This window comes from Bufo bufo, chromosome 6, assembly GCF_905171765.1.
Source record: "Bufo bufo chromosome 6, aBufBuf1.1, whole genome shotgun sequence".
NCBI classification, from domain to species: domain Eukaryota; kingdom Metazoa; phylum Chordata; class Amphibia; order Anura; family Bufonidae; genus Bufo; species Bufo bufo.
Genome location: NC_053394.1, coordinates 357,811,579 through 357,825,777, shown reverse-complemented (window position 1 = coordinate 357,825,777; position 14,199 = coordinate 357,811,579). Strand labels below are relative to the sequence as shown.

The following is a 14,199-nucleotide window of genomic DNA, read 5'->3' as shown; positions in this document are numbered from 1 at the left end:
ACGTTAGTTGACAAAATGAACAGTTCCCCAATTCCCCGCACACTTTAGGATCTCACCTTCCATCCTGCTGTGGACACTCCTGGCTCTTCTCTAGTCTTCGGGGGCACTGCTGTAGTTGGAAGTCAGGAACCCTTTCTTTGACCCCTCTGATGTACGGCATGAGGGGACGGAACACCTCCCCATCTTTCCACCGCCAGCGGATCATTCGGAACATGAGTGGCTCCCCCTTCAACTTACTTAGTACAGTGCCTGCCTATACAGGGATACTGAAATGTTAGAGGGGTTTTTCTAACAATGAAATAGTCCCCGTACATTTTATGTCCAAGTCTAAAAACCATGCACAGCCCATAGACATAAACCCCTTTAAATATATATTAATTATAGAAATTAAACCTAGAACTGAAAAAATAAGACAATGGGAATTTATAGAGGAGATGCTTTGATCCATATGAGACAGTACAACAGTAAAGACAAGATCCCAGGATCAGTGGTGAGAATATTTTTGTCCATTCAAACATCTGCATCAATTTTGCGGACCCATTCAATTCAATGGGGCTGCAAAAGATGCCGGCAGCACACCGCAGCCATGGACAAGAATAGGCATTTCTATTACATGGCTGGTGTCTGTGTTTTGCAGACCTGCAATTTGCGGACCACAAAACACTTGGGGACATGTGAATGGACTCTAAAAAGCGTACCTGTTGTCATACGTGTATGTGCAAGAAGAATACCACTGTATCCAGTCATTCTTAATATATCAAGTATACTTCTATTTTATTTTATTTGTCGGCTTTCCCTGAGTTAGTGGGTGTACACTAGCTGCTTTGATGTCTCCCATACACAGAAAACAGGAGAATCTTCTCCCTTTTCACACCATGACACATGTTCAGAAGCAGCAGCATGCACGATTTTATACAGCAGTACTGAGCAGTGTAGTTGTGAATCCTGCACTGGGATGAGATACACTTACTAGAAGCAGCGTCTCTGTGTGCTTCCTCTCTCCTCCCCATAGACTTCTGTGGGCAGCAGCTATAACCTGATCTCTCTGAGAGCTAATAATCAATCAGTCTTCACCTCTGTCTCTCAAGACAGATTTTGTTAGAGTATTCAAAATGAATGATAAGTGGAGGAGCAGTCTGATAAGTGGAGAAAGAGGCATTTTCTCTAATAAAATCTATTACTACATTTCTTATATTCACCTGCACTATTGATTTATGAAACCTTTAAAGAAATGACTGTCCTTTAAGGCTGAGTTCACACGGGCGAGATTTCCGCGCGGGTGCAATGCGGTAGGTGAACGTATTGCACCCGCACTGAATCCGGCACCATTCATTTCAATGGATCTGTGTACATGAGCGTTTTTTTTCACGCATCACTTCTGCAATGCTTTAAAATCGCAGCATGTTCTATATTCTGCGTTTGTAACGCAGGACAGGCCCCATAGAAGTGAATGGGGCTGCGTGAAAAACGCACTGCATCCGCAAGCAAGTGCGGGTGCGATGCGTTTTTCACTGATGGTTGCTAAGAGATGTTGTTTGTAAACCTTCAGTTTTTTATCACGCGCGTGAAAAACGCATCAAAACGCATTGCACCCGCGCGGAAAAAACTGAACAACTAAACGCAATCGCAGACAAAACTGACTGAACTTGCTTGCAAAATAGTGCGAGTTTCACTGAACGCACCCTGAACGCATCCTGAGCCAATCCGTCACGCCCGTGTGAACCCAGCCTAACAGTATGCAGAAAGCAGGATGTCATTAGATCCCAGTGTCACGTCCTGCTCACCTGTCCATTATATGCATTTCTTAGTGATACGCCATTTATTTCATCAATGACATCTCCTGCCAGAACCACCTCATCTACTTCAGTTTGGCTATCCGGCAGCACCTCTACCACAAAGACGCGGCCCTCCAGATATCTGGAAATAAAAACAGACCTATGGGTGTCATTCCAATACAGGACAGGCCTGAGGTTATGGAAAACTTTATTTTTTTTTATGCCATCAAATTCTCAGCCCAAAGTTTGCATAGTTAGAGAATTCTAGTATGGAGTCATAAAACAAACATTCGGGAACTTTTTTCTCTTTTTTACACTGGCAGCCTATAGACAACGTATGCCACCATATGCCTATATAGCGTGATACATCAGTGCCTTTCGGTGAAGGTAGAAATGGGAACTTATCCTGGTTTGTATGTCAAACGGAGGCTAAAAACGTGATGTGGACAGACCCTCACTGCCCAGGGTCAAGCAGCTACTGGCTATAGATGTGCAAAAAAAAAAAAATAATCTCTGGACATGCTGCTCTACACATGAGGATCAGGATCTGTAGGGACCCAGTTTTTAAATATCCTTTTATAAACATAAGGATCGGTCCACACAGGACTTAATTTGCGGCGGGACACTCCTGCAGCAAACCCGTGGCAAAATCTGCATGAGTTGCCTGCGGATTGGTCAGGGATTCTGCTGCAGATTTCACCCTGTGCATTGCAAAGGGTTACATCCGTGGCATAAATTGCCATGCTGTGGATATTACAAATACGCAGTGCGGGTCAATTTACAATGCAGATTTTTTCAGCAGCATTTTTTTTTTTTTATCACAAGCAAATCTGCAGCGTTTCTGTTCGGCGTGGCCGCAGTAGAAACAGTCCCAGAAGTGTGTGCGATTTGACGACTTATGAATCATGATCTTTTCTAAAGGCAGCTCACTGTACGGTACATTCACACGACTGTGTATAATCCTTTCCGTTTTGCAGTCCGCAAATAACGGAACCGTGTGTCCGCATTTTGCTTACAAATGACTTTCGTTTGTGTTCCGTATGTCTTCCGTTTTTTACGATCCGCAAAAAAACGGAAGGAAAAAGAGAGAGAAAAAAAAAATTATTAAGGCCTTCAAAAATACGGAAACGGATCCACAAAAAACAAATGACGTACGGAAACCATTCCGTATGTCATCCGCAATTTGCGGATCCATTGACTTGAATGGGGACTGCGGACCAATCTGTGCGGACAATAGTAGAAAAAGCTTCATATTTTTGCGGACTAGAAATGCGGAAACAAGAATGCGGACAACATACTGAACGTTTTCTGCACATTTTATTCACCCATAGAAATGAATGGATCCGCATCTATTCTGCAAAATGAGAAACGGATAAAACTATACGGTCGTGTGAATGTACCCTTAGGAGTGCTTCTCCTCCTGCTCGCTGACCGGGGACACTGGCATCACATGGTTTCCAACGAATGAAAACCCATGAAATATGTGGTCCTGCAGAGCAGTGGCTAAGAAATGGGCCTGTGCTAATAGGACATATAGCATATGGGCAGGGGTTATCCTAATTAGACAAAATCTTTTAAAGGGCATCTGTCAGCAGATTTGTCCCTATGACACTGGCTGACCTGTTACATGTGCACTTGGCAGCTGAAGGCATCTGTGTTGGTCCCATGTTCATATGTGCCCGCATTGCTGAGAAAAATGAGGTTTTAATATGTACAAATGAGCCTCTAGGAGCAAGGGGGGCGTTACCATTACACCTAGAGGCTCTGCTCTCTCTGCAACTGCTGCTCCCTCTGCACTATGACATCACAGGACCAGGCAGAGAAAACGTCATCACGCCTGACCCTGTCAATCAAAGTGCAGAGGGCGCGGCAGTTGCAGAGAGAGCAGAGCCTTTAGGTGTAATGACAACGCCCCCGTTGCTCCTATAGGCTCATTTGCATATATTAAAATATCATTTTTCTCAGCAATGCGGGCACATATGAACATGGGACCAACACAGATGTCTTCAGCTGTCGAGCGCACATGTAACAGGTCAGCCAGTGTCATAGGGACAAATCTGCTGACAGATGCCCTTTAAAGGGTGCTTCCACCATTACATCCACAAGATAGGGGATAAGTATCTAATTGGCGGTGTCCAATACCCACTCCAATCCATGACTTAATGGAGCCACTGTTACGTATGTCCACTGCCACTCCATAGATCTCTACAGGACAGCCGGAGATATCCAAGCGCTGTACTCTTCCCATAGAGATGAATAAAGCAGCAGCGTGCCTGCATAACGGTCGCGCCATTCTCTTAAGGAACTTTAAATCCCCATGCTTGTCATGACGGGGTGCCCCAGCGGTCGGACCCCACCGATCAAATACTTAACTTATGGTGGGACAACCCCTTGTGTAATGTAATATAACACATAGGTCGTGGTTGTTGGCGTCTCACGAGGCTTCATTTGGTGTATACTGCTTCTGTGTGTATATAGGTCAGCGACTAAATGTGTGAACATGCACGGATCAGAGCCAAGGGAAACAAACCTGAACAACAGCAGATAGTTTGCCAGGACGGAAGGGAAATTATCCTCTGCCCTGACAGAACTAGCTAAACCAGTTAGCAGTGCCGATCTTGAAGGAGTGGCGGCCCTATCTTACAGGGTGTGGCTGAGGTCAGGGCGACCTGCTGCAGGAATGGTCGCTGGGTGACACCTGCACCTACAGTGGCTAATGACGCGACCTGCTGCCAAGGGTAACAATACATAACAGATGGGAGGTGTAGTCATTTTAGCAGAAGAAAGTAGAGAGGTTTGTGCTTCAGATCGTCATGCGCTTACCTCAGTACCATCCCCAGCTCTCGACATGGCACAGTCTGATACGTGGCACACACCTAGGGCAATAAACCAGTAGATTCAACAGACACGTCATACATTGACAAACATACACTCAACGTGCATTTCCCTGCTGAAATGTTAAAGGGGTATTCCCATCTGCACAGGATAAAATAAATGCTCTCTGGGACCTGCTTCTATTTCAAGATCAGGGCACCATTGCCCGCAGCCGGGAATGTAGAAGTGACTTCCGCATTTACGGTCCCCTCTCCATTTCCTAGTGGCACAAGATGGGGCTCTTTTCTTAAGATAGGCCATAAATGTCCAGATGGGACCACTGCTTTAAAGTGGTTCTCCGGGAATTGAATATTCTAAGGATCATCAGATTGGCGGGGGTCCGACTCCTGGGCTGCTGTGGAATCCTCACAGCTTGCCAAGCACAGCGCCGTACATTGTATAGTGGCTTTGCTTGATATTGCAGCCCTCACTTGAATAGGACTGAGCTGCACGTGGCCTAGGAATAGGCCTAAGTGCTCATGGAGGGCTGAGGCCTCTTCAAACAGCTGATCAGCAGGGGTGCTAGGAGTCAGACCCCACCAATCTGATACGGATGACCTATCCTGAGGATAGGCCATCAATATTAAATTCCTGGATAATCCCTTTAAGGAAAGATCAGACCCAAGGTTAGGGCTACCAGGTGACCTGTGGCCACCAGACCTAAGATTGCAATGTTGACAACTGTTGATCTGGATTTCTGCCAACGCTCATGTTACAGTAAAAATCTGCAACGAATCTATGGCAAAATCTGCCTAAGGCCTCATGCACACGCCTGTTGCCCGGCCGTTCCGTGCATTGGGGACCGCAATTTGCAGTCCCCAATGCACGGGCACCATCCGTGCTGCTGCTGCAGACAGATCCACACCCATTCAACTTGAATGGGTCCGCGATCCGTCCGCACCGCAAAAAAATAAAACACGTTCTATTTTTTTGCGGTGCGGAAACACAGAGAGAAACCCCGCGGAACCACTCCGTAGTGCTCCTGTGCCTCCGTTCCGCACCGCACCTTCCAGGTTGTGACCCCATTGTGTGAAATCTGTAGAGAACTTGCGTAACCTAAATTATGGATGATATAAAATTCACACAGATGGTATCTGCAGCATGTGGATAACAACTGGTGAAATCTCATCCACTTTTCTGTTACTGCAGATTTTGTACCCTCGAAATCCAGAGCGAGAATCTGCCGTGTGTACAGGTATCTAGAAAAGGAGCAAGATGAATGCCTCTTCTAGAGTGACCGCTGGTATTTATTAACACTTTTTTTTAAGTGTTAAAATCCACGCCACAGACCTACCTCTACTTCTGGAAATTGTTGCCTGCCGATGTACAAACCGGTTGGTTGCCCAGCAATCTCCTGTTAACAAGCGGCAAAACCTGCCCAGCAACCTCTGTGTCCTGACGACCCTGGTTTTACGGCTAACAGACGCGTTCCACCAAATGGCCAACAGTAACATACAATTTAGCATTTTTACAATTTCTAGAAATTCTACCCATACTTACAGGCAGGAGCCAGCTCTCATCCAGGAAACTGGAATTCTGATGATAAAGGACAAGGGCCACATATTACTATAGAATTATAGCAGGACATTAGTACCATATGTGGCGACTTTGGTCATATTGCAAGTAATGATTATGAATGTGACATGATACAGCTGCGACCGTCACGAAAAAAAAACAACCTTTTGGTTGCAGAGGACTTTGCTTCATTACCGGCATGTCCCCTCTTCCCCGGCCAATTTTTTTAGTTTTAGCAATGGGCCTATCTAACTGCAAGTAACTAATTTCTGATGCAGGAAATAATATTTAAGGAAAAACCGTGAACATTATGAAAAAAAAAAAAAAATGCGTATTTTTCCTTTCTTATCAATTTTTTTCCATTACAAAAGATTTGAAGACAAAACATTTCTGAATTTTAAAAATTTAAGAAAGCAAAAAGGAAAAAATAAAACGTGTGTACGCTTGTATATTTTACACACACAAAGTCCGCTATACTATTGCTAAAACTATTTTTATTTTTTTTTATGAGAGAAAAAGGGGGGAAATGTGTGAGTACATAGTCTGCTAGGCTACTGCTAAAACTAGTTACTATAGCTATAACTTTTTAATTTTTTTTTTATATCACTTTATAAAAAAAATTATTTACTTTTTTTAATGAATAAAAAAAAAAAAGGGAATTAACCCCTTCCTGCCCCAATTGGGTCCGGAAGGGATTTATTCACAAACTGCCGGCTCACAGTTAATTTTACAGCCAGCATTGGGCACTCTCCAATCAAATATTGCGTACCCCTGCCGGCTTTTTCACTTTACAGTGCAGTAGATCACTGTAACACAGCAATGCTATGCCGGGAGACCTGGTCTCCGGGTTCCTTACTGTGACCGCAGCTGTTTCATGACAGCACGGTCACAGCGATCTGCAGAGCCATGGGGTGCTGGGAGATCGTAATGTAACCTGACGCTTTTATAGGTCTGGTTACAATTAAGAGCTTACCGCCATGACGTATATAGTAAGCAAAAGGTTAATGTAAGGCCGCTTTCACACAGTCCGTGTTTGATCAGTGATTTTTAGTCAAAACCAGGTGAGAGTCAAAAACACAGAACAGGAGCAAATCTTCCCATTGTATCTTATCAATGTGTAGGATCCGCTCCTGGTTTTGGTTTGCAATCACTGATGGAAATCACTGACCAAACACTGGACTTGTGTAAAAGCAGCCTTGGTCAGATGCAACTGTGTTTTTTTTTCTTTCTTGTTATTGTCTAATGGATGTTGCAAATCTAAAAGTTGTAGACAAATTGCACCATAAAATAGTGATGTCAACAAGTTACAGATAAACTGCACACATTTTTCGGTCACCTGTAAGGCCCCTTTCACACGGGCGAGTATTCCGCGCAGACGCGATGCGTGAGGTGAAAGCATTGCACCCGAATCCCGACCCATTCATTTCTATGGGGCTGTTCACATGAGCGGTGATTTTCACGCATCACTTGTGCGTTGCGTGAAAATCGCAGCATGCTCAGATGCGGTGCGATTTTCACGCACGGTTGCTAGGAGACGATCCGGATGGAGACCCGATCATTATTATTTTCCCTTATAACATGGTTATAAGGGAAAATAATAGCATTCTGAATACAGAATGCATAGTAAAATAGCGCTGGAGGGGTTAAAAAATAAATAAAAATAATTTAACTCACCTTAATCCACTTGATCGCGGAGCCGGCATCTCCTTCTGTCTTCATCTTAGCTGTGTGGAGCAACAGGACCTGTGGTGACGTCACTCCGGTCATCACATGGTCCATCACATGATCCATCACCATGGTAAAAGATCATGTGATGGATCATGTGATGACCGGAGTGACGTCACCACAGGTCCTGTTCCTCCACACAGCTAAGATGAAGACAGAAGGAGATGCCGGCTCCGCGATCAAGTGGATTAAGGCGAGTTAAATTATTAGAATTTTTTTTTTAACCCCTCCAGCGCTATTTTACTATGCATTCCGTATTCAGAATGCTATTATTTTCCCTTATAACATGATCTACAGAACACCGATCCCAAGCCCGAACTTCTGTGAAGAAGTTCGGGTTTGGGTACCAAACATGCACGATTTTTCTCACGCGAGTGCAAAACGCATTACAATGTTTTGCACTCGCGTAGAAAAATTGCGCGTGTTCCCGCAACGCACCCGCACATTTTCCCGCAACGCCCGTGTGAAAGAGGCCTAAGTGACCAGCTATTGCAGGACCGCTGTCACCATGTAGCCCTAGCCGAATTTTAAGCTATATGTAACAGAGCAGGTGACGCCCCCTCTACCGCTATATAATGCACGTCTTACCTGCAGGTCTAGATCAAAAGTACTCTGTGAGATCACCAACAGCAAAGACAGGAAGGGCTCTAAAGGGGAAAGATATGTGATATAGAGAACGGGTCACTGGACTGATACTCAGGACAAAATATGCTGGAAATAATTTGTTTCTAGGTTATTGCAAAAAAAATAAAAGCCATATTACCCATATGTTCTTCATTCCCCAGTACAGAGAATATAGGATCGTACCACTGCAATAAAAAGACACGTCAGCACTAGCAGATGAATGTAACCCAGAATACTTGGTTTCTAAGCGTCAGTCAGTCTTATAATACGTTCTGCATTCAAGTCAGTAATATCAGATGTGGACAAGCAGGCAGGGCTCCGTAGGAACTATCGCTGTGGGGGCCTTCAGAGGGTTCATTACTCCCAGGCAAAAGCCTCTCAGATGCCATGGTCACAATTGACCAAGGCATCGGAGGAGTTAAAGGCTATGGACACCTTTGGGGCCATTTTATTATGATTGCATTTTACTCATTTTGGGCTAAAAATTATTTTTTCAATCGGTCTTTATTAAAAACGTTCAGCCACTTTTGAGATACAAGGGTTAAAAAATCTGTCTGTTTCTCTTTTCTTTGAATTCTATCATCTTTTCAACTATATTCTGACCCTATAAACACTTATATATGCCATATTCTTATCAGTTTCCTAAGAATTGAGCTATAATGAGTGTTTATGAGGTCAGGAGATCATCCATAAGAGCTACACAAGAGGCGTCAGATGATGGGTTTCAAAGAAAACAGAAATTGACAGCTTGTAAACAGATTTTTAACCCTGTATCTTAAAACCGGCTCAACATTTTTAATAAAGAGCAACTGAAAAAATAATTTTTAACCCAAAATGAGTAAAATGCAATGTTAAAAAACAAATTGCCTTGAAGGTGTCCATAACCTTCAAATGTCAATGATCGGCGTTATCACTACTCACAGACATCAGCTTTGGGTGTCTGCTGTTTAAAATAGCACAAACCCAGCAGCTATGGCACCTGCTCAGCTCTTGAGCCAGCGTCATGTTTAAAGAGGTCAGGAAGAAGATACGTTTTATTGTCACGCTTAGAAGAATCTGACCAGGATAGGTTGTGCAGCCTTGGTTTACAGACTCCTGTAAGAAGAAACATGCAAGACCCACCTCAAGTAATTTCTGTGTGTGCTGCAAATGTTGGATTGTGGCTGCTAACGTTTTTTTACAGAGGGCCATGCGTAGAAAGTATCGTCCTCGCCCCTGTGGGGTTAACACCTTGGGACAGACCAGAGTCTTTTCTATCATGACAGAAATATGAGGGACCCTATCAAAACAAAAGACTATTATATTAAAAGAGAAGAAAAAAAGGAATCTAGAAATAACAGCAATGACTTTGTGTGTCTGTGCCTCTGTCTCTCTCCAGCAGCTCACTCCTCCTCCCCTTCTATGGGCAGCATGTAACCTGATCCCTCAGTGAGCTAACAGTCCGTCTGGTCTCTCAAGACGAATTTAGCTCTGAATCGAGGATTAATGTTCAATACAAGAGTCGGAGTAAAAGTGGCTCCTAAGTGGAGAAAGGACGGATGGCAGGTCAAACATGCGCAGTACAGCTCAATTTGTCTCTATGGGTCAAACGCTGTACTCACCTATCTCTGTCAGTCCCATAGAGATAAATGGAGCAGCACTGCGCATGCTCGATCTGTGCGTCTTTCATTTTTGGGGAGCCTTGTGGGGCACAGGGTCTCAGTTCTTGTGATGGTCAGGGGTCCCAGCAGTAACACCCCCACCAATCTAATAGTTATCCTGTGGATAGGGGATACCTTGAAATGACCAGAATACCCCATTAAATTCCAGTTTTCCTAGGTTCCTGACTTTTAAGTCTCATCCACACGTTCGTGTTCAAATCCGTGAGAAGGTGGTCAGTGATGCATCTGTGAAGCTGTCCGTGAAGGATTCGGGTTGGGTCTGTGTGTCCGTTTTTTGCTGTCCGTGTGTCATCCGTGTTTCACCGACACTGAACAGCTGAAAAATAATTTTCAAAGCATCTTTTCCTAATGATTAGTGAAACACAGATGCAACACGGATGGCATGCGTGGTTTTCACGGACCCATAGACCATAACGGGCGTGATGGATCCGTGAACACGGACAAAATAGAGCATGCATCCGTGCTAAAAAAACGGACCCACGGACTGTGCTAAAACACTGATGTGTGAATACACACATTAAAATGAATGGGGACGTGTGCTGTCCGTGGAACACTGACGTGTGAATGAGGCTTTAGTCCGCCAGGTATATTTTTGGTTCACACCTGCCACAGGTATCAAGTTGTGGAAGCTCCTCAATCCAATGCCAGTAATCTCTTTTCTTCAACCCCAGCACTCCACCTGGAAGACAATAGCCCACATGTGAAATTGCATAGGGTACGAAATGTGAATAGGGAATGTGGCCCAAAATGTACAAAATATAGATAAAAATGCAAAAAAAAGAAGAAAAACCAGTCAAAATACACACATATATGAATGACCTATATAGCAGACCAAATGACTTTTTTTCCTGACATAAATCCACCACATTTTCATGCAGCTGCCACTAGAGGGAGCTCCGTGCAAAGAGATTTTTACAGCTGCCACTGCATTCAATGGTAACTGTATATCTTTTTATACAATGAGCTCCCCCTAGTGGTGGAGGGAAATCGGAAGATTTAGATCTGAAAATTAGGAAATGTATCAATCTATTTATGCCTGGTGTAATTACATTGAGAAATGGTGTTCAGAATGAGCGCCATATTAATAAAGCACTTATTCCACTTCCGTCACAAAAGCTGGGTAAAGTTGGTGATTTTTTTAAAACTCCTCCATTTAATAAAAAAAAAATTAAAATTTGGCAGAAATCTCACTGGGAGGCGGTGGGGATCTTGCTATAAGGTCCATGTACACCCCTGGTAGCAGCCACTAAAATGAATGGCCGTCCATGTAGTAAATGGGTAGGCTGAATTTACCAGAGGCTCAATGTCAGGGCTCATGCACATGACCACGCCATGTTTTTCGGTTCACAAATTGCGGATCCGCAAAACACGGATATCGTTTGTGTGTGTTCCGCAATTTGCGTAACGGAACAGGCCGCCCCTAATGCAAATACCTATGCTTGTCCGCAAAAAACGGACAACAATGGCACATGTTCTATTTGTTTTGTTTTGCGGGGCCACAGGACGGAGCAGCGCACGGAGTGCTGTCTGCATCTTTTGTGGCCCTACTGAACTGAATATGTCCGCAACCGGGCCACAAAAAATGGTATTGAGCTGCAACTAGGCCACAATGTGATGCTGCTTGCCTAGGAAGCTGCTGCGACGCTCACAGCTCTTCAAACAGCTGATCAGCGGGGTGCAGGGAAGTGGACCCCCACCAATCTCATATTGCTGATCTATCCTGAGGATAGTCCATTAATTTGAAAATCCCGGAAAACCCCTTTAATGACTATCTGCTTCCAACCAGGGGTTTACATAGAAGATAGGTGGCAATACCTACTCTTCAGCCCTTTACGCAGGATCATCTCTATGGTATCACATAGCGGGGTCACATGCGGAGAGTCATCTGTGATGGTATCTGGATGGACCGTCTGCAATCCCAGGACACAAGCTGGAAGATAAAGAGTATTCATTGTCATACACATTCATTACAAGGAGCCTGATGGTACGTTGTCTTCCCCACCTCGCCCGTCTGGTTGTACTTGGTACGTCAGTGTAGCCCATTGTGTTGTCTGTCAGCGGCCTTTGATAACGAGCCAAACCTGACAACTAAAATGTAGCACCAATGAGGTGTGGAAAGATCCAGGTTTCTTCATCACAAGTGCAGGACTAAGTACTATTGTTAAAGCACCCGCCTCACGTCAATACAATAAGTCGTTATGGGGGTGCAGTTGACAGATGGTGGGTTTTCTGCCCCAATTCGGCTGCTTCTTTGGCAGCTCCGTGGGTTTTCATCTCATCAACCTGCCCAAACCAAGACCAGCGGACTTTAGGCTTTTGGGTGGGTTGATGGAAGTACAGCATCACAACGCAGGGAGACTTTACCCAGCAGCACAAGGAGGTGAATAATATGGGGGTGCTGACTGGGGGCACCATGGTGAACACTATTTTGGGGGTAGCATAGCTGACACTATATTGGGGACAATCTGTAGCCAACCTCCTTGGTTCTTCTGGAGTCTCCCTAAAAAAAGGGAAGACCTTAGGACATGTAACGGAAGCATTTTCTGGACCGGCACTAGTTATGGGGGTACACAGGGGCACACCCTTCCAGTGTTATAGGGGCACACTCTTATGTGGACTTTGTAAACCACTGTTATATACCTACCCCATGGTGGCACAACTGAAATTGGAAGTGGACACAGGCAAACACTGATCACATAGGGCTCCCCTTGCCCCACTCAGTCTCGAAGTATGTATGCATCACTCCCGGGCACTGTAGACCGTAAATCCCCAGATTTCTGACAAATTTAAGTTTTTGTTTTTTTTGTATTTAAAGAAATTTCAATGAAAAACAAACTGTAATTTGGAGTAGTGGATGCATGGAATAGCCTTCCTGCAGAAGTGGTAGCTGCAAATACAGTGAAGGGGTTTAAGCATGCATGGGATAGGCATAAGGCCATCCTTCATATAAGATAGGGCCAGGGGCTATCCATAGTACTCAGTATATTGGGCAGACTAGATGGGCCAAATGGTTCTTATCTGCCGACACATTCTATGTTTCTATGTTAATTTAAAAAAAAAAAAGTCTTTGGCCTCAACCACTTTATCCGACTTTTACGTTGGAAAAAGTGCAGCAAAATGACTTTGAGCACCATATTTTTCAATGTATTTATATGATCATATAATCTCTCCTGCTTCCCTTCTATTACAGAGCTGTCTGCCCGCAGCCACCACTAGGTGGAGCTCAGTGCTCTAGGAATGCATGTAATAACGATGTAAACTGTAATCATCTCCTTGCACTGAGCTCCCCCTAGTGGCCCCTGCTTGAAAGTGCAGAGTTTTCACAGGAGGAAGAGAAGTTTAGTGCTGGGCCCCCCAGCAGTCCTCCCCTTGGGGCCCCTGATCTGCCTACATTACAGGTATCCCGTCACCACCCATCCACTGGGGGGCTCACAGTATCTGCTAGTTTCTATTACGAAGCATCACCTGATCCTATAGTCCTGTCATCTGTGTGGAGCTGGCACCAGCAGCAGATGGAAGACCGCACGGCACGCTGGGACTTGTAGTCTTACCTGGGCACACGAATGCCACTCTCTCCTATCTCACTTAGCTCCACCAACCTTTCAGCGTGCCCAGCAGAGGCTCCTTTCCTGCCATTGCTCTCTCCCACTTCCGTCTACGACCGGGGCTTCAGGATTACCGGAGGGAGAACGGGGAAGAACTCTTCATAGACCTTGCAGAACGTACATCGGAGGTCCAGCACCAGCTCCGGTCCGGGGGTGGGGCGTGCTCCCCCTTTCTTTATAAAATGAGCTGATCCATAAACGCAGAATAATATGAAGGACGCTGCTATTAGTGCTCAGCGCGGGGGGGTAAGGTGTGTGCGGACCGGCCGGCTCTTCCCTGCCACTGACTGGGGCTGTATGACATTCCTGTGCAGGTGTCAGCTTAACCCTTTGTGTACCTTCCCTGTAGAAGAACTCCACTCCCCTATAATCAGCAGTCTTATCTTCTTGGCTACTGAAGTGTATAATATATATGACCAG

General features: G+C 44.8%; 1 protein-coding gene across 2 annotated transcripts in view; it reads right to left on the bottom strand.

Moving 5' to 3' along the window:
* Positions 1-14,199, bottom strand: part of LOC121005950 — a 26,463-nt gene extending 12,264 nt beyond the window's left edge. For both annotated transcript variants that reach the window (XM_040438803.1, XM_040438804.1), the window contains exons 1-10: positions 13,774-14,199; positions 11,994-12,104; positions 10,778-10,853; positions 9,636-9,792; positions 8,653-8,698; positions 8,478-8,536; positions 6,150-6,185; positions 4,599-4,651; positions 1,785-1,917; positions 57-253 (exon numbers count right to left, since the gene is read on the bottom strand). In XM_040438803.1, coding sequence (XP_040294737.1) covers positions 57-253; positions 1,785-1,917; positions 4,599-4,651; positions 6,150-6,185; positions 8,478-8,536; positions 8,653-8,698; positions 9,636-9,792; positions 10,778-10,853; positions 11,994-12,104; positions 13,774-13,810 — 905 coding nt within the window. In that variant the 5' untranslated portion in view covers positions 13,811-14,199. The remainder of the gene's footprint in view (positions 1-56; positions 254-1,784; positions 1,918-4,598; positions 4,652-6,149; positions 6,186-8,477; positions 8,537-8,652; positions 8,699-9,635; positions 9,793-10,777; positions 10,854-11,993; positions 12,105-13,773) is intronic.